At 48.9% G+C, this 24,970-nt stretch overlaps 1 protein-coding gene across 18 annotated transcripts in view; it reads right to left on the bottom strand.

Moving 5' to 3' along the window:
* PAX2 (paired box 2) overlaps positions 1–24,970 on the bottom strand; it is a 96,617-nt gene that overhangs the window by 67,727 nt on the left and 3,920 nt on the right. For 7 of the 18 annotated variants that reach the window (XR_010473318.1, XM_065066540.1, XM_065066535.1 and 4 more), the window contains exons 3-5: positions 15,375–15,485; positions 11,467–11,635; positions 10,012–10,209 (exon numbers count right to left, since the gene is read on the bottom strand). Coding sequence is in view for 17 of the 18 variants with exons in the window: in XM_065066540.1 (XP_064922612.1) it covers positions 10,012–10,209; positions 11,467–11,635; positions 15,375–15,485 (478 nt within the window). In the remaining variant the exon portion in view is untranslated. 18 annotated transcript variants of the gene reach the window in all.

Raw genomic sequence — 24,970 nt, 5'->3', positions numbered from 1 at the left:
AGCCGCTCTGGAAGCTTTGTGTTGTGGCTGTCTGCCAGAGAAGGCACCACAAACGTTGTCTCTTTAAAACCCTAAATTTGCTGTTTGTTTCATGGGGAGAGGGAATTTGTGACACTATGCGTTTTCCACTCTGGCTCTGCTTGCACAGCCTTGGCCCATTTGTACATAGCACGTCCCAGGAATTCACTTCCCCATGCACTCACAAGATCTCCTTTTCTTCAGAAAAATTATTCCTTCCTTTCCTTTTCTACATCCTCTACATTCTCTATGGATTTTATAAATTTATATTAAAAGTGTATATGTACTTTTGGTGTATGTATAATTTATATATAAATGTATAGTTTTTCAAGCTCAAAAGTCTAAATTTAAACAACAAAGAAAGGGCCTAAATTTAGGCAAATATTAACAACAGGCACTATTACATAGCTACATTGCACTGCAGTCTTTCTTTTTAAAGAAAGATAAGCAAAGATTGTTCTTAACATAATTTGCAGAGAAACATGAGTGTGTTGAAAGGCAATAGTCCCTTTAAGAAGTGCCCAAAGACTCTATCACAATTTTAAAGTGAGAGCTTGAAAATGGGCAGTGAGGTAAGGATGTTGCCCTCATATTTCAGCCCAGCTTGAAGAAAATAAGGACTAGTTCTGGGAATCAAAGGGCTCCCTGACCGAACAAATGGGTACTGCTAGAACCATCCAAACTACCCTAAAACTAGAGATGGTGCAGGGCAACCGATCTGACAGATATGTGAGGTTCTTCTTTTGTTACCTGGTCACAGTCTTTGCTTTTCCTTTTGTAAATTAACAAACAGACATCAATCTGCATTGCAAAACATGAATGCCACCCCTCTCGACTGAAATACAGTGATGGGCATTTTGAGCAGAGCTGATCATTGTTCTTGATGCAATTTGCCTCCCAACCAGAGATGGAAGTTTAACCCTGTACCTTGGATTCTGCAAAGAGGGGAGGGTGCTTACTTTGGAAGGAAGAGGAACTGTTCAAAATGGAGCCAGAGGAATAAAAATTAAATTGGACCCCAGGAGAGAACAATTAACAGGGGCAAACTCCAGCATATCTGTGTGTGTATGCACATGTGTGTGTGTTGGGGGAGCTGCTGGAAGCCTGGGGAGCAATATGCTGTGCAGATTTTAGAAGTGCTACATGAACTGCAGAGCTAGGAGATGACAGTAACAAGAAATGTACTACTTCTGTTTTTCATACAGGGAGAGACAAGCCACCAGAATCTCCCTTTCTGATTTAACAGTAATGTTTGGGTTTCAGACACAACATTTTCTGGGAAGCGTATCTGTGAACTCACAGTCCGTTAGCTTAGGCTTTTGGCACATCACTTGTTCTCCTTGCTGTCAAAACTGGTACACGCATGAATCCCAAGCCAGACAGAGGACAAAGGAATATCCTTCCCCAACCACACTGAACTCCCGCATATGCTTCCTTTAGCCTACCAGCATTTTGTGTCACTGTCTATGTGCCTGCCCAGAGATGCATATTCCCTACCATATACCAATGCACTCACATGTAGTACCCAACCTGCAGGTGCATTTGTCCAAAGGCACCTATCTGCATTGCACTCACGGTCCCATATAAATGTCCTATAAAAAAATGCAGTACAACTCTGCTTTTTCCTTGCCTATACCCACCTCTGAACATATAAAACTTTCAAATTTGCCTGTTATGTATATAAATGTATGTTCTATGCTCCTCCTATCCCACTACTATTCCTCAATATCTATATAGACAGACATAGTCTATCCATGTCTCAAAGACTTCATGCATACATCTTGTCATTCTTCACACCCCAGCCAGAGCTATTCCTGTCCTATGGCTCCAGGATTGAACTATTGTGTTGTCCATTTCCCAGTGACAAGGGGTCTAGTTACAGGGTTATTGATTGGTTTTCATGCAGACTGATGGATCTGCCTTTGGTCTCCCCTCCAAAATCCACCTCTGTATGGGCTGATTGTCACTGCTCCAGGGATAGGATTTCACCAAGAGACCACCCTCCATGCAAACATCCTTCACCCAGGCCACGGATGGTAATAAATGGAGTCAGGCTGAGCCATAATAAAAGCAATTGAGTGGGTTACCTGTGCAGACATGAGATTTATACCTCCTCATATTTGATGTGATTGTTTTATTGAGTTCTCAGTGCAGTTAGGATGCCGTTTATTTATTTATTTATATGCCTACTTATCAGGGAGGAGGGGGGAGGCTGTCTCAGCCTAGCTAGTGTTCAGCCTCTGTCTTGTCAGATATGAGCCCGAAGAATGGGGCTCTCCAGTTTTTCTGTGAATTTCACCTAGACTTGGGCTTGGTGGGTGAGCCCTGGCCAGATATCTCATTTCCTATAACAAAGATGTTTGTTTCAGGATTCCTGAAACCTTGAGGACTGATTGAATTATGAACCTAGTAGAAGCTAAGAGGATGGCGTAAAGAAAGATGCATGTATGTACTGATTTTCTAAAAGAACCCCTCGAAAGAAATTCCTATTTACGCTGTGCCTGTCTTGGACAATGGGCTGTGATCTGTGCACAGAGCCTCTTTATGCTATTGCAATAGAAATAGTAAGCAGCAACATTGCTTCTGACTCTGTCATCACATGTGAGTGCTGAGAAATATTAGCAGGTGCAAATTGATTGGAAATGAATATTTGTAAGTGCACTCTGAGGAGTTTGGAAACCAAGTGATTAGATTTGTGATTTTCAGCTGGGTAGATAGCCATATAAGTGCTACAAAATCAGCTCTCAGTCACTGGCACTAGAGAAAATTGGAGGCTAGCGCTGAATATCATACTGTTTAGTATTTCATCACAAGCCTAGCAGTGTTTGTTGTGGGTTTTCCAGATCCTCTAGACAAGTGATAGCATAAGAATTTCAGTCCTCATTTAATAAAGTATATTTCCAATGCTTGTGGAGGATTGAAAAGGGGCCTGTCAGCTCTCTGAAGTCTCAAAGGACTTCATTGTTAAGGTGTTTTAAAAGTCATTTAATAGGAGTCAGATGTCCAAATCCCTTTAAAAATTTAAGGTAGAAAAGAGAAAACAAGTAAAAACAAACCCACATTGTATTGTATTGTATTACAAGTACTTATGATTTTTATGCCGATTGCATAGTTTAGCCTCTGCCCTGGCATTCTTAAACAGTAAATATGGCCATGTGTGTATGGGCTTCAGTAGACTAACTGGGATTACAGGGGGAAAATCCTAATTCCTGTTAGCTCTCGGTTTAAAGAATGATTGTTTGGTAGAAAAACTCAAACCTTTCTGATGTTTTCAGGAGTAGTAATAATCAGAGACATCTACCCACAGATGGGATTTCCTAAAGCCCTAGTTAGCCGCATGGATGACAAGCCAATGACAAATGATTTTGAAAACCTCTGCCTTTCCACGTATAGAGATCTTCCCCAAAAGTGGAATCCCTAAATGTTTTGCTGATTGTAAGTAGCAAGCCTAGACTCCATTTGAATTTCAGCATGCCTTAATTAAAGATGATGGCAAGTTATCTAAGTGAAGCTCAGCCTTGTTCAACTGTTTTGAAGTCATATCTTTTTATTCAAGTAATATGGAAATCTTTTGTTTCAATGGACTTTAGAATCAGAGATGGGGGTTTGGGGATAGTTGATATACTGCTGAAAAAATGACTTTGTTTTGTATGCATCATGTCATCATATCATAAAGGGTCCAGCTGGCCTGCCAGAGCATTATCTATCTCTTTAACCAACGCCAAGATTATTTCTTATTGTATGTTTGCTTGTTTTGAATACCATCTAGTTATATATATATTCCAAGAAATCAGGAATTCCTGTGGGATGCAATTCCACAACTTAATGGACCTCTCTATCAGGAGATTCCTTCTGCTACCGTTTAAATGTTTCCTTTCTTATTTCCTTCCCTTCATTCCTGGCAATGCTGCTTTGTTTAAACATGAATAATTCCTTTCCTGTTGGAGGGACTGTGCCCTTCAGATTACTATATTGTTCTCACCACTTCATCATCACTTGGCCAAGCCACTTATATTTTCTCCTCTTTTCTCCCAAAGTCAAATGAGTTTTTCACATAATAGTGATTCTGGTAAATGAGGTTTAGCTCCATAAGACTCATTCACCCAGCACTGAAATGCAGCTACCTCTATGGCAGAATGCAACGATCATTCACTAGATGCAAAAGCTTGAAAATGTTTAACTCCCAACAAAAATCAAGCTTTCTGTACATCTATAAAAAAATAAAGAGCTGGGATTTGGGGGTGATAAAGAGACCAATGTCATTCTGAACTTTGAGGTTCACAGAACAAGGAGCTCAAAACTTCCCAGGCACAACCAATTTTACTTGCTAACTGTCTCTGTTGAGCTAATATCTCTACAATATGAAAATTAGAAAAAATGCAGCTAGCTTATTGTAGTTCCTACCATACAGCCTTCCAGTGACCAGATATGAGGAATAAGACAAAGAGAAATGCTGTAAGCATTCATTTACTCTCTCAGCTGCAGTAACATTGTCTGTAACCTCTGCTTTATGAGCCTGTCCTTTATTTGGAATGATAAAAAGAAGATAATACCAGGTTTGTGTCTGATGGAAAAGAATCCAAATTTAAAGGAGTATATTCCTTGTAATGAAGCCCTGTGGACCATGCAGTTGTCGTTACTTTTGGTCACTGTGAACAATCTGCCATTAGAGATACTTGGTCCTCTTCCAGCTTCTTCCAACAGGGGTGTCAATCCCATTTTCACTGGGGGCCACATCAGCCTCGCGGTTGCCTTCAAAGGGCTGAATGTAATTTTAGGACTGTAGGAGTAGTTATATTTATACAGTCCTAAAATTACACTTGGCCCTTTGAAGGCAACTGCGAGGCTGATGTGGTCCCTGGTGAAAATTAGTTTGACACCCCTGCCCTAGACTCATTACCTGTCCTCCAAGAATTCCAGATTTGTTTGATGGGAAAGACACGGAGAGATTCACCAGTGACTTTGGCCAGGATGTCCTTTGGGGAAATTCTCAAGTGAGGCTAACGAGAGTGATTCAGAAAGCTCTGTTTGCATAACATTGATTTCTTCCTCATATGACACAGCCCCTGCCCTAGTACGCCTGCCTTTTGCCAGACTCAGTTGTTTGTCTTGAGACGTTATGTTTACTTCAATTGAGATTCTGTTCAATTCTATCTCCCTTGCATGGGCTAAAGCCTCAGTTGATGTAAAACAACCTAGCTCCAGTTTTGAACCTCTTCTCATTACGTGTTGAATTCCATGGGCATTTTTAGTGAAAGGTCACACTGAGTTTTACAAAGGTAGCTAAATACTGTTATTTTCATTTTATAGATGGCAAAGCAGCCTCGTAAGGAATCCATGTGACCTGCCCAAGATCAAGTAGAAAGTTAATGGCAGAACTGGTAAGAAAAATCTGATCCCCTAATATGCCATTCTTTGCTTTAAACTACAGTCTTGCCTCCAGCCACTGAAACTGGCCACATGCTCAACAATATTTCAATGTACAAGTATATTTCACTAGTCATTATAACCTGAGTCAATGTGTGTGGCTTCCTATATGTATTTTTGAAAAGCACATAATTATTGGAGACTTTAACTAGGAATCATTAGCCAATTGTTATCTAATGAAACAGGAAACATCTCTCCAAACCAAGCGCTTAACTCTAGAAAAAATATCTAACCGGTGGACTGAGATAATATATGCACTAAGCTCTATTCTCTACCATGAGGTTAGTTAGGTCTGCTTTCAGGAACCCAGGGTCCAAAGTGTATCCAGAAGGCTGATCGAATTCTGTAATGCTTTGGCTTCAGCATTCCTTGGATGAGGACTAACTGGGAGTCCCTAGTACTGAACCCGGCCATAAGAGAGCTGGGATAGAGGGACAGACTGGGTGGTAGGGGGGATGCGTTATTTTACTTTGCCTTTCTGGACCTATGAGGAATAATTAAGAGAAACAGGAAATACTGCTTAAACTACAATGTCTATTGCATCCCTTGCTGCGTAACCACGAATATGTGCCCGTGATGTGCTCCATCCTGTTCCTACTAAAATATACTGTCTAATTCAAAAGATTTTTCTGGAGTTATTATTATCTCATGAAACCTGCATTCTTAGGCTAATTGTACGTGCTGCAAAACAAAGGAAAAATTCTCGTTAACATCTGCCTCTAAGTTCATACTTAGGAGACTGCTGCAAGGCTCACAGCAGTGCCTAAATCCGCCTGAAATATGCCAATCCAAAGTGACCAAAGATAACTAGTTTATAGACATATGATAGATGGAAATGTTCAGGCTGGCAGGATGCTCGAGAAGCAAGGCGTTCAAGTGGTTTAAAGTAAACATTAATTGCTTACCAAAGAATTAAGAGCTTCTGTCACTTGCTTACTTCTCAGTTACATGCACTGTGTATATGTGTGTGTGTTTACATATATGCATGTATAATACATGTGTGTAGAGATATATGTGTATGTACCTATCCACACACAATAGTTTTATACTGTATAGTACCTAATATATAAAGCAGGAACAGGAAAGCTCCCTCTGCAGAGATAACCGCTCTGTCTTGATCCTGCCAGTTTTGTTGCACTTTGCTTATTAACTAGTAAACTCTCTAGACTTTTCTTCCATAATTAAAGGGAAGCTACTGTATAGCAGAAGACTTTATTTTTTTTTTCACAAATCTGGACAGGGTGGTTAAGTCATGTTTTTTACCAGAGTTTGTATCTAGCCTTCCTCTGCGTAAGTTTGATATGAACAAGTTTCTGATAAATCTGAACAGTGAATTACAGCTCATCCCAAATGGGTCCTGATATTCTTGATGCAATACTGACAGATAAGTGCAGTGTAGGCATAAAAAATTCATAGATCACAAAAAATAATTCATGGAAAATAGATTTTAAAATCTTTTAGGGAGACTTTAAACATGGAATTGAAACTGCCTTGTTTTGTAGTTGCTCACCTGAAAGCCTTCATTAATGTTAGACTAATCCCCAGAAAGAAAGAAAATGTAATTAATGAATTTTTGGAAAATCTTATAATCAAAAGTAATTTTTTCCATGTAGAAGGAGATCTCCATTTTGAAGTATGGTATTCACAGTCTATCTGGGGACATAAGTAACTTCTGTTTCTGTAAATACCTCGCTATAGTGTCAAGATGTTAAACTGCTCATGAATGTAGCTCTAACAGTTCTGGACACTGGGCCAATGCTTTGGAAACTCCACATTTTGCAAGCATACAAAGACAGATATTTCTAGAAGTCTGGTTTTAGAAATTGTCATCTACCTGAAGCTGCTCAGAGAGTGTTAGATTAACTCCAGTTTGTGATTGTACCGCAGGTAAGAGATGTGCTGTTACAAAGGACTGACTCAGTTCTATGGGTGTATTTTGACAATGGAGAGAGAAAAAAGTATATTTAAATTGCCAACTTAGTCCTCTCTCGGTGTTTTGTGAGTTTTGTGAGCTGGAGTCACAGAAGTCACTGGAGTGAGGAAGTGCATGCTAGACTACGCAGCATCAGGATTGGGCCCTTGCATACTTGCTATTTCCTATTCCACTGCATTTTTTTCCCAGCTCAGTGTCCTGTTCTTGCCTAGTAAAGACTTGCAAATTTTATGCCCTGTGATATGATGGGCTCACTTACTCATAGATATGAGTTTTGGGGAGCCTCATGCAAAGGTGAACAGTTGGAAGTTGAGCCTGAATTTTTAAAAGGAACGGGGAAAGACAGAATTACATGAAGCCAAAATCCTCATATGCCTTTGTGACTACACACGCAAATGCCATCACAGTATGAATCAAACATGGTGGGTCACAGCTGAGCCTCTTTAATGTAATAATACTTAACAGCTACAAAGCACTTGTCCTGCTCAAAGCATTTTATAAGCACAGTCTGACTGACATCTGTTCCGATCAGTTGTTTCCAGGGTGGGGAAACTGAGGTTCAAAACCCCCAAAGCCCTACTCCAAACTGGTAGCAAAGGTGGGAGCAAAACCTGGCACTCAACCTTCTGCCCGGGACATCACAACCCAGACACAAGGCTTTGTGTCCAGCGGGCAGAGGGGTGGCACTTCAGTGACATACGGATGTTGACATGCCTTGAGCTAGCCGAAGTACGTATGTGTGTTGGGTCCATACATGCTATTTCTGCAAAGACCCCCACAGGCCTCCCTCTGGAGTCCCATACCACCAGTTTAATTCCTCCCATGGATAGCTGACTGTCCTTCCACAGCTGCCTTTGTAAGGTGTCTGAATGTCAAATTGATATTATTTCAATACCTGACTGAGAGAGTAACATAGACCTGGAGGATTTTTAGGAGGGTGTATAATTAGCCGATCAGTATTATGTTACCCTGTTCATAACTTAATAACCATTTTAATACAGATGGCACACACAGGGATAATTTCCTAGGGTAGCCTAGCAGTATATTACAGAGACAGTGTGTCTGAGGGAATCTTTCTTAGCCAAGGTACATTCCACTAGCTAATTCTACCTGCTGTTTTCAAGATGATTTGGGATAATTCCATATCATTTGCAAAATATTAAAACTCATTTATATAGGATGCCAGATTTAGAAATACACAGTCTGAGTTATTAGACATATTTTGATAAATCTGCCGTGAAAAGCGCAAGATAAAAAATATCACTGTTTTCCCTGCTGTTTATTTTTGCTTCCCTTGCTATAAATACATCAAGTTTAAAAAACAAAACAAAACAAAACACAACTGGCTAAACTTGTTATATATCAAAAGGGCCAATATACTGACTTGTGTGTTTTTGTCTACGCAGACCTACAAAAGCCTGTGAATATATTTACATATACCCTATATACATTTATTCGAATGGGAAGCACCGTATATTTGGGATTGTGTGCAAAATTTCATGTATTCTTACTGCATCAATGGGATATTTCGAGCCTATGTATGTACCCTTTACAAATATCCCTGTGTTATGCTGTTTCTAGAGGTTGTATTACTGTGGCCATAGTCAAAATATCGGTACATACATTACACTAAACCAGCATAATTACTTTTAGTGTGTGCTTAAGAGTGTTGCGTCTTGCCCAAGTGTGAAGATCTGGTGTATGTCGGGTTTGAATTTGCAGGTATTTGAACAGCCTGAGTGCTTCCAACGTGATAGTCCTTGATTACATCTATCACTGGCCTTTTTCTCCTGCATCGATCCTTTTTTTTTGTCTGTCATATGGTTATTTTTGTCACTTCAAACCTGACCACCAACAAGAGTCGCACCCTAGCAGCTGAGGGAGGAGAAGGGGAGGAAATTTTCGCTAGTGGTGAATTGATCCTGCTGCTTCCCAGCCTGCTGCCAGGGCAGAGATCGGCCCCAGCCAGGAGCCGTAGGCAGCAGCGCTCCTCAGCCGAGGGAAGGGACCACCCTGCAACTTCAGCCGTTCCCTCGGGTTAGCGAGGTAACACAGTAATAGTGGGTGCGAGAGAAGCCTTCCTCCAGCACTCCGTGGCTCGGGGCTGTGAGCCCGGCTTGGCAGCGGGGTAACGGCAGCTTTTCGGCTCAGAGCCCTAATACCCTGGCAAGGCTGGCGGTCATTTACACCCCGGGAGGGATGCTGAAGAATCAGGGGAAAACCCAGCTCCGTCACCCCTCCAGCACGAACAGCTCCCAAACCTTACAGCACCGCCGGGCTACTCGGCGGGGAGCTCATCTGCTCTCGCAGGAGCCCTGCCTGCCCCGGGCCGCCCCGGTCAGGCGGCAGCCGCAAGCTGCGGCGAGCCCCGGAGCAGCCCCGCTTCCCCGCTGCCCGGGACTGCGGCGGGGACAGCCGGCTCCGGCCCCGCTGCTCGGGACTGGGCTCGGCGGTCACGGCGGGGCCGGGGAGCGCCCGCTGGGCCATGCCTAGGGGTCCCGCTGCGGGCGGGGGCTGGAGCAGGCGGGATCTAACCTGACCGAGGAAGGACTGGGCCGTCCGCGCTGTGGAGAGTTTTATGGGGCCGTAAAGAGGCGACTGGGCCCCGAGCAGGGCTGCGGGGTCGCTCTTACCTGTTTATGGAGGAGACGCTGGGGACCGTGTCGTTGTCGCAGATGCCCTCGGCCAGTAGCCTGTCCCGGATCTCCCAGGCGAACATTGTCGGGTTTTGTCTCTTGTACTCGGCGATTTTATCCACTACTTTGGGGGTCGCCACTTTGGGTTTGGAGCCGCCGATCACGCCAGGCTTGATGCTCCCCGTCTCGTAATACCTGCACAAAGGATGGTTAGTGACCTGCCGTGCCCGGCACAGTCCCACCGTCCCTAAGTACCCGGCGCCCGTCAGCCCCTCGGAGCGCCCCGCAGCCCTCGGCCCCGCTCCCGGCCCCTCGCCCCACCTCAGCTTCGGCCCGCCGGTGCGCGGCGTCGGGCCGCGGCCGCTCGGATGCCGCATGGCGCGGCTCTGCGGGGCGCCGGGCCGCCTGGGGCTGGGGATGGCGGAGTCCTTTCTCCTCTCCAGGGCTCGCTCCCGCTCTCCGTTTTTTTCACTCTCCTTCATCCCCTCCCTTTTTTTTTTTTTTTGGTGTGTGTGTGTGTCAGAAGCGAGGGGCGCTGGGCCGTGCACTGCCTCCCCCTTCCCCCGCTTTATACGAACACATTTCGTTTCAGGCCCGGGGATGGAGAAACAAAACAGAAACCCTCTCCGTGATGCGGCCGGCCGGAGGCGAAGCCCGGCGACTGCGGGGTAGGGCCAGGCGGCCGCGGAGGGGTCGCGGGCCGTGCCGGGCTCACGCCCCCCGGCTCTCCCCGCCGGCGTGCTCCGCTCGCCGTGCGCGGGGGCTGGCCGGGCTGCGGGTGAGAAAGCGCGGTTCTTTCCCCTCCCGGTCCCTCGTACGGGGCAGCTCCAGCCCCTCTCCCAACTGGCCACTAGCTCTGCTCGCGTCCTTTGCAGAGGGCACGGCAGAGCACACACATCACAGGCACAGGCGGCTGGCGCTCTGCTGCCTGCGGACACCGCTCCGCGTTCGAGCGGCCGGGCCCAGGGACTTGCCTCGGGCGCTATTTCAAACCGCATTTGGCAGCGATCGGTTACCGCGGGTATTTATTTATTTATCTGCCCCGCTGTTTGTTTATTTACCCGTGTATTTTCTAAGGCCGCTCACAGATTGTTGTGAGTTGGCGGATTTTGTTGTTGTTGTTGTAGCAGGGTTTTTTTTGTCGTTCTTTTTTTTTTTTTTTCTTCCCCCGTCCATTCTTTTTCCCGCCCTCCCGCCCACCCCTCGCAAATTGTTTGTCTTCCCAGGAGTTTCCAAACACTGCCGTGGGGGACGGGAGGAGCACGTCCTTCCCGGCTGGAGGAGGGGGCCCTGCTCAGCTGCGGGCTCCCACTGAGCGGAGGTGCCGGGGCCACTCGGGGAGGTGGCGGGGAGAGCCCGGCGCCGCGGGAAGGGCCAGAGGTCACAACGGAGCGGGGAAGGGATGCACCGTTGCCGTCCCAGGGGAGGAGAAGGAGCTGCCTCTTTCCTTACCTGCCCAGGATCTTGCTGACACAACCGTGGCTGACCCGCAGCTGCCTGGAAATGTCACAGGGTCGCACCCCCTGGTGAGCCAGCTCCACTATCCTTTGTCTCACCACGTCAGGTAGGGGCCTGCCGTTCACAAACACCCCCCCAAGCTGGTTGACACCCCCGTGCCCTGCTGGGGAAAGAGAAAAAAAAAAAAAAAAAACAACACAACAACCCACGCACACCAGAAACAAGCCGTTAGTTGTGGATTCTTCACCACTCGTACTGCAAAATCTCCAGTCACTACAGATGGATGGAGGTGATTATGGCGGGGGTCGAGAGGGGGGAACAAGACGGGGCAGGGAAGGAGAAGAAGGGAAAAAGTGAGAAAGAGGAAAATACGGGGAAGAGAATGAGAGAAAGATAACGAGAGAAAGAAAGATAGAATGAAAGACAGAAAATGAAATATAAAAAGGGAAAATTAAAAAAAAAGGAACACAGAGGATAAAGAGCGCGAGAGAGAAAGAGAAACAAATAAAAGATAAAGGAATAAAGAAAGAGAGAGGAGGAAAGATAGGAAGGAAAGAGAAGGCAGGGTGAATTTTCCCGAGCCGGGGACTGTTCCTCCCGTACGCCGTTTCCCCTCCCTGGACCGGAGAGCATCTCTCCCTCCCGCCGTCCCCGCCCGGGACGCCGGAGCGGCGACTCCTCACGACCATCGCGGTGGGGCGAGGATGCAGACAGTGCCCACTCCGGCTCCCCTCACAAGAGTTGGGGAGAGATGCGCTCCCAAACTCCGGAGCTCAGCTGTTTAGCGGCTCCAGGCGGACCCTGCCGCAGTCCCCCTTCTCTCTGCTCTTGGGTTTTTCCTCTCTGTTTTCATTTTCTTACCACGATTTTCTATCACATTGTCAATTACAGTTACTGGCGAACCCCGCCCTCCCTTACCCCGCGGCATGTCCCCCGTGCAACGCGTTATCTCCCGTTGTTTTCGGATGCGAGTCGAAGGGATTCGGAGAGAAAAGGAGAAAGGGAAAGAAATGTAGGGAAAGAGAAAGAAAATACTTTGTGTCCCGCAGTTTGTTTACAGACAGACCCTCTCTTTCCTCAGCTTCCGATCTTTAAATGAAAAATCTTACAGTTAAAAAAAAAAAAAAAAGAAAGAAAGAAAAAAAAATCTGAGAGCGTCTCACGGTTCCATCTTTTTTTTTTTCTCCCCACACAAATCTAATCCAGGGAGAATTTAAAATGCTCCCTTTTACTCTGTTACTCTCTTTCCAGGCAAAAACATGCTCTTTCCCAGGCAGGACTGCTAGAAACGCTTTTCCCCCCCCGAAATTTCACTATTTCGAGAGATAACTTGGGGGAAAAAAAAATAAGTATGCACCTGCTAAGCATGGGCAGGAGGAACAGGGTGACGGAAATAAAGGGGAACATCTCCTTTTGGGACTCAGCAATACAGGCGGTTGTGAACCGCTTGCACCTGGGGAGGTTCGCGTTAGAGCCAGGAGCAGTTCGCCCTTGCCCGAGCGTGTGGGGAGATGCGGACTCGCAGGCGCTGGCGCTGCTACCTGGTTGTCTCTGTCTCTGGAATATCCAGCTGATATAGCTGTGGAGTGCACACTGTATTAAAGCTTTCCTTTCACACAACCCTATCCTTCTGTATCTTCCTCGCCAAGAGATCTTAGTTCGTTTTGCAGTTTGCTGAAAAATGATCTGTTTGTATTTTCGCTTAGGTGGTTTTTTTGTGTTGTTTTTTTTTTTTTTTTTTTTTTTTTTCTCTCCCCTGCTTCTGACACTGACTTATTGGCTCTGAACTTAGTGGAAACTCTCATTGCCCTGCGATCGATCCAAGTCCTTTCGCACAAATAGAGTTTTTTCCATCCCACCCCCCCTCCAGTAACACCTCCACATATCCCCTCCCAGCCGCCTCGACCAGGGCGCCGGCTGGCTTCCCTGCCCCTTCCCCAATGAACCCGGGTTATTTGTTGCATTCTTTTGTTAGTCTTTCTTAAAATATATTTAGGATTGGGGGGGGAAGGGGGGCGGGTATTTATCTCCCTCCACTAAAACCCGAAGGTATATGTTGCTGTGTGTTTTCTTCATTTGTTCAGAAGCCCTTCTGCACATGTTGCCTCTAAAGTTACAAGACAGCATTTTCTTCGGCAACTCCATGATAAATAATTCAAAGCACCTTTTATAACTCGCATTACAAAGTATTAGAATGCAACAGATGCAAAAAAGATTAAAAATTAATAATTCAAATTATTGCAGCCCGGATATTTTTCACACGAGTTTGCTTTGCTCTGTTCCGTGTTTTTCTAATGTTGTGTCTGTCAGAGCAGTAAGATATTTATGTGTAGTTATCTGCGTATAAGTGCCGACGTCTTTATATATATATGCACCCAGCCAGTCATACCGCTTTTGTACGGATCGTGTCTGTGTGTCAGGAGCCCGTGCCCGTATGTATTTTAATTGCTAACTAATACCCAGGTCTGTAGCTCTATAAATACATTTTAGGGAACAAATCAAATGTTGATTTTTATTTTTTTTTAATCGGAAGGCAAAATTATTGACGAATCTCACTAGAGCTTTTTAAAAATCAGAGGCAGCGAAGCGCCTCGTTCGGCTGCCTACATGTTCCGGATCGTACCGGAGGCAGAATTACTGCAGTCGCGTCTGAAAGCAGGTCGCAGCGCTGAAAACTAAAAATAATGTCCAGTGCACGGACTATTTTCTGTTAAAGGCTTTCGAAAAATTAAACCCTACATTTTAAGCAATGTATCCGGGAAATAATTTGGAAACAGAAGGACAGTTACCCACACCCATATTTGGGGATCTGCTTATGGATTTGTATTTCTGTGCCTTCTCGGGGCAAAATCGCGATTTTTTTATCTTCAAGCATTTCAATTTTTTATCTTTTCGGTTTGTTTTTATGCAGCAGGCAGGGCGTGTCCTCAAAAGTTTCGGTGTCAAAAGTTACAAATTGCTCTTAATTATTCATTTCCTGACTCAAGATGCTCTCAATCTCGGCTTTCTATTTGTATTTTTTTCTTTAATTTAAATCTCAGAATTATTTTCCCTCCATGCGATGAAATTAAAATCCATCAAATTTCTGATTACAATCCGTCGTAAAGGGGTCTTTTCGCTTTCTTTCATCCCCCTCTTATAGAAGGGTCCTTTAAAATGAAAATATATCACGAACGCACTCTCCTCTGTGCCAGGAATACATTTAAAATGCACATCGGGGATCTGGTAAATAAACCAGGAGGGATCGCGACTTCTCGGGAGCCTCCGAAGCTGCCAGATCTTTCAGCCATACAATTGTCCTATTTTTCCTGCAGTCCAGCCTTTCACCAAACCAAACCGAAGCACGGAACAGCCACCGACCAACCCGCCATTAATTTTAAATTGTCCTCTCCCCTCTCTGCCACTGAAATCCGAAATAAAAACAAATAGCATCAGATCGCGGGGGAAACCGTGGGTTCAGAGCCACGCAGTGTTGCGGGAAACCCTGGCCCGGCGGGGCAGCGACAGGGTCCAGCCCGGTGCTGACGCGAGTGGCAATAAACTCGTGTTGTCTGAGGGGCGATGGGGAAAGTGCCTTTGCGGAGGAAAGATCTGTTTCGGAAGGGTGTTTTCTTTGGCACTCACACGGCAGGCAGCACAGGCACAGCCGCACACAGCCCCCTGCCCCCCGGGCTGGGGGTCCTGGCCCCCGCCCCACCACCGGCGCGGAGCTCTGCTCCCCCCCGGTGCCCGTCCTGCCTGCTGAACGCCTCTCTAAGCCCGGTTTCGGCCAGGGGAGGAGAAGCTGGCGCTGAAAGGATGAATCTGGAGGAGGATCAGGTGAGGAAGAATGGTTTGAAAAACAGGAATGGAGCGAAGAGAAAGAGGGAGAGCAGCAGAAGGAGCCGGGCTCCAGTACTCACGGTGCATTGCTGAGAAGGGGTCTGCCTTGCAGTGCATATCCATGGGGAGGCAAAGGAAGGGGAAGAAATCGGCTGAAGCCGCCGTGTCGCCTCTAAAACTCAACTTCAAGACTTAGGGGAGAAAAAAAAAAAAAAAAAGAGAAAAAAAAAACCAAACCAAAACAAAAACACAAGGAGAGGAGACGAAGGGAGCGGCGGGGTGCGCTGGGCCCCCTGCCCGGCGGAGCGGGGAACGAAGTACTTTCCGGGGGGCGGGAGAGCTGCGCCGGCTCTGGGGGCCGGGGCGGCGAGGCCGGCGAAGTCAGCAGAGTCCGTGGGAGCGAGGGGCTGGCGGCGCCGGGGGGCAGGTGGGTGTCATGGCTGGGAGGGCTCAGAGCATCCCCAGCATCGGGGAGGGGGTGCCCGAGCAAGGTGCGGCCGGCGGCCAGGCGGCAGAAAGCGCAGGAGGACGCGGCTTTCCCTCCTCCTCCCGCGGTCCGGGGCTAGTTCATTTAAGTTCAAAGCGGAGTAGCAATCCCCGGGAAAGCTGCGAGCGGCGGACGGGTGCGCCCCCTCCTCTCGGCCGAGCGGAGGATCCGGCGCCCGGCGGACTTTCGCCCGAGGTGGGAAGTGCTTGCGAGGAGCCGGGGCCGGAGACTGGAGCCTCCGCTCCCGGTGTGTGTCTCTCTAAAAGCCGCAGCGCCCTCAGCCCCCCGCCCGCCTCCCCGGAGATGGATGACTTGTCAGACAAAGGCAATAGATTCCGACACTCTCTGATTCGCCAGCGCGCCGAGCCGAGCGCGGCCAGGAGAGGAGAGGAGAGGGGAGAGGAGAGAGGAGGGCCGGGCCGGCGGCGCTCGGCGCGGGGGGGCCGCCGCCTTCGGGACCCGGCGGCGGGGGAGCCCCGGCCGCGCGCTCCGGAGCGCCCCGGGCCACGCGTGTGCGGGGCGGCGGCGCCCCTGCCCGGCCCGTGGGAAGGGACGAGGGCCCGCTTTGTTGTCACTTGCGGCTCTGGAAATTTAACTCCCTTATTTAACACACGCACGTACGGCTTGGTAGTTTCGTGTCCCTTCGCACGCCCCGCTCTTTTTTTACCGGAGACTTTACTCGGAGTGAAACGGGAGGGATGGATTCGATACACATCTAGTGGAGTGGGAGACGGACGGGGAAGAAAAGGGAGACAGGAGGTGAGGAGTGGAAAAGGAGAGAGAGAGAGGGAGGAGAGAGATCAAGAGAGAAAGACATGAAGAAGAAAAAGAAAGATAAATACATAGAAGCTAGAGAGACAGAAAACCAAGAAAGACAGAAAGAAAGACAGAAAGAGCTTCTTGCACCTCTTTGAACCAATAGGTTGGGCCCATTTCAGTCGTGGCAAAGTTTCCCTTCGCGCGCTTTTGGTGAATTAGCAGCAAATCGAACCTCTCGGTTTCCACATCTTTGCTGCTCTTTTTTTGTTTGGTTGGGGATTTTTTTGTTTGTTTGTTTTAGATGCTAGAGTGGGAGTTAAAAGTCATTTGACAAGTAAGTCTACGACTAAAATAGACGTGGCTTTCACGTAGCACAGCAACAGAGAGTAAGGGAGAAACGCCTTCTTAGGTTCATAACCAGGGGTAAAAAGGCAAAATACAAATTACTGTCAGCTCAATTTTGATTTTCAGACTGTGAGTTTATGATCGCCTGAAATGAATGTACTTTCTTCTGCTGCTCTTTTCCTTCTTCAGCTTCTACTATCCCTTTGCTTGTCTGTCACGAAACAGCCCCTTTGTTTTCTAAGTGCTTTAAGTAAAGAATCTCTGAGAGATCTCTATGAAATACTTTCCACTGTCTCATAAATCATTTTGGCACTTCAGCTGATGTTTTATCTTTCTCTCCCCCCACAGCCCTTTCTCTTTCCCTTGTGTGCAAAAAAGGACGATTTGAAAAGAAAAAAAAATTTACACCACCGACGGTTACATGTAGCGTAAGACAGCGCTCGGGTTTGCGCTGCGGACAGGCACGTCGGGCACGGCTGAGACGCCGGTGTCAACCCCCGACAGCCCCCCGCGAAGGGGGCATTTGCCGCAGGAGTGGGGGTCTCCGCCGCCGGGTCAGGAGCGGCGCTCGCTGCCGCCCGGCCGGCGGAGGCGACTCTCCGCCCCGCCCGGGGAACTCTCGCCGAACGCCAAGTTTGCGAGCGGCCGCTGCCCTACGCAGGCAGCCCCGCAGCCAGACCGGAGGTGCCCCCCTCTCGGCCGCGGCCCTGCCCCGGCGGCCGAAACTCATCCGACCCGCGGCGCCCCCAGCCCACACGCCGACTCCCTTTATCAGCCGTTCTCCCCCGGCAGCCGGGGCCACGGCGGGGCCGTCCCCCGCGCAGGGGCGGAGGGGGCGGCCGGCGGGCGCAGGTGTGGGGCGGTGGTGGCGCTCCCCGCCGCGGCCCCTAGATGGCGCCCTCCGGTCGCTTGGCGGCGTGGCGGGCGCGAGGAGCGGCGGCGGGCGCGGCCGGTGGCGGGGCGGCCGCCAGCCCCAGCCCCGCGCACGCACCTGCCGGCGGGACGGCAGAGCAGCCCGGGCCCGGTGGTCGTTGAGTCCCTCGAACAACAGCAAGTCCGGTTCGCGGCGGGGCGGGCAGCGCGCTGATCGCCGCTGCCGTTAAGCCAGCTGCCTCCCGCGCTGCCTGTGGCTGGAAACGGCCCTTTACAGCTCTCCTCCTGCCTTCTTGTCTCCCTCCTTTTATCCCTTCCACTCCAAGCAGCCCCGATCGCCCCGCGTCCCTCGGGCAGGGCTCAGGCATAGAAGAAAGCAGAGGCTGGGAGGTGACGGTGGGACCCCCAGCAATACCGGGTGGGGAGGAAGGGTTCGTCCTCTGGCGTTGTATCTGCCTCACCCCATCCCCAGGGCCTCTGCTTTCAGGGAACTTCCTCATTGCCTCCCTCACTGTGCAGTCATCCGCACTTGCGGAGTTCAGATTTGTCTTTCTCAGAGATGCTCTGTGCCTTTCTAACTGTTGATTGTACCATGAGGAGATAACAGCTTGGTGGTGGGCCGTGGCGGGGGTAGCCGGCGGATCCAAAAGCTCCTCCCGATAATGTATTTTGCCGTAGTTTCCTCACTCCCTGTTGATGTTACCCCATCTCACTGAAGAGAAAGGCAGAAATAAAAGACTCGAGAAATACACAACGTGAGCGCTCTGCGAAACGAAGCTTGCGTCCCACGGCGCGGAGATAGCCCGTGTAAATGGGAGAGCCCCGAGCCTGGTAAAACAAGACAGGGAAGGGAAGGGAAGGGAAGGGAAGGGAAGGGAAGGGAAGGGAAGGGAAGGGAAGGGAAGGGAAGGGAAGGGAAGGGAAGGGAAGGGAAGGGAAGGGAAGGGAAGGGAAGGGAAGGGAAAAAGGAAAGGAAAGGAAAGGAAAGAAAAGGAAAGGAAAGGAAAGGAAAGGAAAGGAAAAGGAAAGGAAAGGAAAGGAAAGGAAAGGAAAGGAAAGGAAAGGAAAGGAAAGGAAAGGAAAGGAAAGGAAAGGAAAGGAAAGGAAAGGAAAGGAAAGGGAGGAACACTGCTCACCGTCCCCTTCCCCCACCACACATACGACAGTATCACCTGCTGCCCCTTCCTACACAAGACTTCCTGGAAGAATTGCTTTGTCAACATTTAAACACACCGAACAATTTATGTCTACCCAGATTAAAAATACCGGCCTGTCCTGGGGCCCTGTGTGCCCTGTGGGTCCAGGTGAGGCCAAGACCACGGGCCTCTTCCCGCTCCCACGGCTCCGCACCCATCTCCCCAACCCATTCCCACTTCACCAGCCCTTGGTACTTTTTATCCCGTGCTACTTGAAATGAACCTTTCCGCCTCTATTTTCCCCTTTTCTTTCTTCCCCCCCTTCTTTTATTTCTTTTACTCTTTCTCAAAGAGGATCTGAGGATCTCCCCTTTCTTCGCTAGCCCAGCCCCCCGCAAGCTAGAAACATTTACACTTCAAAAGAGGCGACCGCCTCTCTGCGGAAATTTCAAGAAAAATAAACTTTTGGGGGGAGTTGCGGCGATAGCTGTCTTTCGATGTGCTTCATTATCCGGCTTTCTCCAGCTGATCAAGCCGAAATCTTCTCCATTTATCCTATTTCCCACCCCCGGCCCCAATACACATAACCGCGAGGGCCCTGTCAGCTCCTCTCCGAAGTATTTCTAGTCTCCCGCGCTGCTTTGGTTTCGCCGACGCTTTGCCGAGCTCCCCTGGTCCCTGGGATCAGGTTAAACAAACGTTCCTCTCGGCCATGGCCTCCTCTCCTCCGCGGCCCGCGGGGACGGGAGCTCTGCCGGGAACAAAAGGGGTCGGCGGCGAGGGGAGCCCCTTGCAGAAGTCAGGCCTGAAGCAAAATTGTTGTGTCTGCCATCACCGCTGCCTTCAGAGCTACGACTTGCGCCCACGTTGGCTCCCAGTTTTCTGTGGGTTGTCTGTCGCTGATTACACTGGAAACCAGTTAAACGCGGCCTGTGGCTAGCGGGACGGTGAGCTGCGGTGGCAGAAGTTTTGTATTTATATCATCTTGAGATGCTGCTGACTCCTCGGCTTAACACACCGCCTGTCTTCCCCTTGCTGAGCGTGCGAGCGCTTTTAGCCTAGATTTTGGTACTTTGGAAGCGGTTTAGCTCTCCCCTTAGTTCCCAGCGTCATATTTACAAATTTACAGGACAAATCTGTGCTGACCATACATATGTATTTTTGTGACCTGCGACATCTAATTTCCGAGTGGGAATGTTGAGGGCGAAATCCCAAGCTGTGAAATTATAAAGAAAAAAAGAAAAAAAAAGCCCAGGCAGGAATGTGAGCGTTTAAGGAAAGATGTCGGCGTGTGTGTGAGTGGTCTTCAAGGAAAGGGGCGCTTTCATAAAACCTTCCTGGGCGAATTTTGGGGTGCTTTGTCTGAGGACAGAGTGATTTCTGGCCTGAGTAGACATCCCACGGCTTCTGTCCAGCCATGATCCAGAGGAAAGGGGTGTCCATACTAGGGATCACTCCTTCACTGCAGGGGTGCTGGGATGTTATCTTCTCCATCAGGGAGAGGGCGATGGAGCAGGGCCGGAGTGCCGGGCAGCAGCGTAGAGATGTGAATCAAAGCTGCCTGGGAGGTTTTTCCCGGGCCGGGCAGTGCTGGGCAGTGCAAAGGGAGGCAGACAGGGCCCTGCCGCCCCTCCAGCCCCTCTGCTCAGGAGACCCGAGATTGCTCTTGGTGGCCCAGTTTAACAAATAAACAGAAAGTTAGGTTTTAAACGAACAATTAATAGAAATAGAGGGCGAAAATAATAACAGACCTCCATCCTTCCCCTCCCCCTGTGTCTCGGAGCCCCTCTGCCCCTCTCCCTCTCTTTCCCTCTAAGCACCTCTGGTCACGTTGGAGGATGAGTTTTTGGAGAGCTTCTGGTACAATATGGAGCACCACGGGCTGCAATTTCACACTCCACAGCACATTCCCCCTAAAGCTACTTTCTTTTTTTTTCCCGTCTAAGACCCCCTCATGTCTCCCCCTCTTTCTTTCTCTCGCTCTTTTGTGAGCCATGGGTGGGTTGCATGTCTGGGGGAGGCCGGGGCCGCGGGGAGGCCGGCGGACGGGCCCTGCCAGCGGGGCGGGTGCGTGTGTGCGCCGGGGGGGCCGCGCTCCCCCCTCGCCCTGCCTGCTGCTGGCTTTTCCCTTCTCTGCATTTGTTTGCCCTGAATGGTAATAGCCCACGTGTGCTGCTCTTTATTCAGCCACCGACACTTTAACCTCTCCTCTTTACAAGAGAGCGTTTGCCACAAAAACGAGACAAGCCGGAGACCTTTTACAGCCTCATTGAGGGGAAAAAAAAAAATGAAAGAAAGAACGAGGGAGGGAAAAAGCCAACAATGTGAAGAGACACTTCTGCAACAAAGCCGCCTCTTAGCGCACCGGGCCGGCCTAAGCTGGGGCGAGTCTCCAAGCCTCCCGGGCCACAGACATATGGGGACGGGGACGATCTTGGCGCAGATCGCCCGAGTCTGCCCCCTTCCTCCCCAGGCAGGTAGGCAGGGAGTGGGCACACGGCTCCCGGCGCCGAGCTTGAGCCTCTGTCCCCTGCCCCCTCCTCGCGGAGGAGGGAGGTGGGGGAGCCCTCGCGGAAAGCGGGGTCCCTGGACCTGGCTCCCAGCGAGGCGTTCTCGGTGGGCCGGCATAGTCCCCTTTTCCCAAAACCCCTGCCACGCTTCTCCCCTTTTGTCTGTTCCCCGGTACGCGAACCCCTCGGCCTCGCCTGCTCAGTTCTTTGCCCCCGAGCGGCGGAGCAGGGGTGGGGTGTGTGGGCAGCGGGGCCGTGCTGCTCCTCTGACCCAAAGGAGCTGGCCCAGACCCTCGTGTCCCTCTCATGACGGGAGGCCGCGGTACTGGCGAAGCCCAGCTGCCTCTTCCCTTTGCCCTCGGCTGCTACTGGGGTAGAGGCGTGGGAGCCCCCCTCTGCTGCCTCCTCCCCCCGCACTGGAGATGTCTTTTTTTTTGTCCTGCTCTAATTTCTCCATAAAACTCCCGATGAGTGAATTAGACGCTTATTAAAGTCTCCTTTTAATCAGCAGTAATGGGAGACCCTCCCTCCCTCCCTCTCTCTGCCCGTCCAAGGTTAGTTTGCCTCCGGGCCATTTGCAAATGTTAGGATTACAGTTATCACACGCAAAAACATTTATATAACCCCTAACTATAATCACCCATAAAAACGGGAGGGAGCGAAACTGCTGTTGATCAGCGAAAACCCTATGGCTTGCCCATTAAAGTCCCTGGAAAGGGTATTCCAGCAGTCAGAGGGGCCAAAGTGTGGTAATGACTGCCTGGGATTCACAGCTCCAAAAATGATCGCACAAAGACACCTGACGGGAGACGGATGGCCACTGCGATCCCCTCCGCTCCCTCCGCAGGGCCGGCGGGGGAAGTTTGGAGCAGACTTCTCGCACATTCGTTAGAAAGTGTAGATATCTCTCGATACGTTTCTTTCTTTCTTTCTTTCTTTCTTTCTTTCTTTCTTTCTTTCTTTCTTTCTTTCTTTCTTTCTTTCTTTCTTTCTTTCTTTCTTTCTTTCTTTCTTTCTTTCTTTTCTTTCTTTCTTTCTTTCTTTCTTTCTTTCTTTCTTTCTTTCTTTCTTTCTTTCTTTCTTTCTTTCTTTCTTTCTTTCTTTCTTTCTTTCTTTCTTTCTTTCTTTCTTTCTTTCTTTCTTTCTTTCTCTTTCTTTCTTTCTTTCTCTCTTTCTTTCTCTCTTTCTTTCTCTCTTTCTTTCTCTCTTTCTCTCTTTCTCTCTTTCTCTCTTTCTTTCTCTCTTTCTCTCTTTCTCTTTCTCTCTCTCTCTCTTTCTTTCTTTCTCTCTTTCTCTCTTTCTTTCTCTCTTTCTCTCTCTCTCTTTCTCTCTTTCTTTCTCTCTTTCTCTCTCTCTCTTTCTCTCTTTCTCTCTTTCTCTCTCTCTTTCTCTCTTTCTCTCTCTCTTTCTCTCTCTCTCTTTCTCTCTTTTCTCTTTTTCTCTTTCTCTCTTTCTCTCTTTCTCTTCCTTTCTCTTCCTTCTCTTCCTTTCTCTCTTTCTCTCTTTATTTCTTTATTACTCTCTTTTCTCTCTTTATTTCTTTATTCTCTCTTCTCCTCTCTTTCTCTCTCTCTTTCTCTCTCTTCCTTTCTCTTCTTTCTCTCTTTCTTTATCTCTCTCTCTTTCTTTCTCTCTTTCTCTATTTCTCTCTCTTTCTCTCTCTCTTCTCTTTCTCTCTTTCTCTCTTTCCCTCTCTCTTTCTCTCTCTCTCTTTCTTCTCTTTCTCTCTCTTTCTCTCTCTCTTTCTCTCTTTCTCTCATTCTCTCTTTTCTCTCTTTCTCTCTTTCTCTCTTTCTCTCTTTCTCTCATTCTCTCTTTCTCTCTTTCTCTCTTTCTCTCTTTCTCTTTCTTTCTCTTTCTCTCTCTTCCCTCTTTCCCTCTTTCTCTCTTCCCTCTTTCTCTCTCTCTCTCTTTCCTTCTTTTCTTTCTCTTCTTTCTTTTCTCTCTTTTCTCCCTTTTCTTTCTTTTATTTCCCTTCCTCTCCCCTTCACGTTTGCCTTTCCTTCTCAGCCAAGCTGAGCCCGAACAACTTCTATACACACACGAATCCACCTCCCCAGAGAAAGTTGCCCCGGTCGCGTTTCTGGCAGCGGTTCCCAAGCCCCGTTGAGTCCTGCCTCTACCCCCACTTCCCTGCGCCACGGAGGGCTCTGTGCTCCGAGGGGATGCGCCGGGAGCTGGGTTGAGGAAGGCAGGCTCATTTCCACGGCTAAACAAAGGCTGGAAACGCACAAAGGACCTGGCTCGGCCCTCTGCCCAGTGCGAGAGCCGCAGGTGAGGGCTGGGGCTTGCCCGGCCGGGTGCGGGGGGACTGCTTGCCAAGCAGTGCTTGAATTGGCGAGGGGGAAGGCAGGAGCTTGCAGGGCTTCAGGAGAACCTGGTCGTAAGTTGGTGGGGAAACTTTCTCCCCCCTTCCCTGTTTCTGGGAAAGCCGGACGATTTCGGTTCTGTCTCCGCCTGTCCCCTTCGCACAGAGGGGCTCGCTCCTTCCCTTCCCCTGACTGGGAGCCACGAAAGCCCAAGTTCGGCGCCTAATTAAAAAGACTGGCAGGAAGAGTCAATTCTCTTTAACATCAGTTGTTAATGGCCTCGGAGTTTAGTGCATCTGAGGAAGAAGACACAGAACGAGAGGCAGGAGAATGGAGTATGCGGGGAAACGGAGGGGCTGAAAGAAGGGGAGTCTCTAAGCGTGGTGGAGGAAGAGAAGGAGAGAATAAAAGAAAGAGAGAAACGGAGAATTTCAACTTAAAAAGAGAAGCTAGAAGGGGGCGGGGAAGGACTGAACTGTGAGCAGACACCAAATCTCCCCTCCAGCTCCCCTGGCTGCCTCGGCTGGGCAGACTGGGGAGAGGGACAGAGTCAGGGAGCAACTGTGCGGGCGAGGGAGAGCGGCGCGCAGCCCAGGAGAGAGGACGAGCGGATCCGGGATGGCGGGATGGAGCTCTTCCGAACCGCGGAGCGCTTTTGCTAGCTGCCTGCCTTGCCTTCTCCTCTCTTGCACCCCGATCCCTTCCCTCCTTGCTCTCCTCTCTGAGGTTTGCAAACCCAGCGTCACTAATCAATACGAACCCCGGCTCTGTGAGTGCGTGTGTGCGTGTCCGTGCGTGTGCGTGTGTGAGCGCGTTTGTTGATCCTGACCTGCTGGACTTCAAAAATCTGCCGCTTCCGACTCCCTCCCAGCCTGTAAGTTCAGAATTACAACCTTCTACATCTATGCAAACTTTTATTTATCGGAGAATTCCTTTCTCTAGGAGAAAGAGAAATTGTCACCATGTGATCGGCTAATTTCTGACACACGGGGCTTTAGCCCTCCCCCAGAGTGGGAAAAAAAATGTCTCCCGTGGATCTCTTTGAACTGTGCACAATCCATAACTTTGGCAATGTATATAGAGTGTTATTTCTGCAAGGCAGTTTTCCAGGGTTAGGGGAGGTGATTGCATTCTGCTAAATGGATCCTTTGTGGTGAGTGCAGATTTATGCCCAGTTTTGATTTATAATTAAATTAGCTTCTAATTTGCAATATGTGTGTCTGTGTTTAAAATGTATCTAATCTGTGAAATTGAGGA

The sequence above is a fragment of the Columba livia genome, chromosome 6 (assembly GCF_036013475.1).
Source record: "Columba livia isolate bColLiv1 breed racing homer chromosome 6, bColLiv1.pat.W.v2, whole genome shotgun sequence".
NCBI lineage: Eukaryota > Metazoa > Chordata > Aves > Columbiformes > Columbidae > Columba > Columba livia.
Note: the sequence above shows the minus strand (reverse complement) of the source record. Positions and strands in the feature narration are given on the sequence as shown.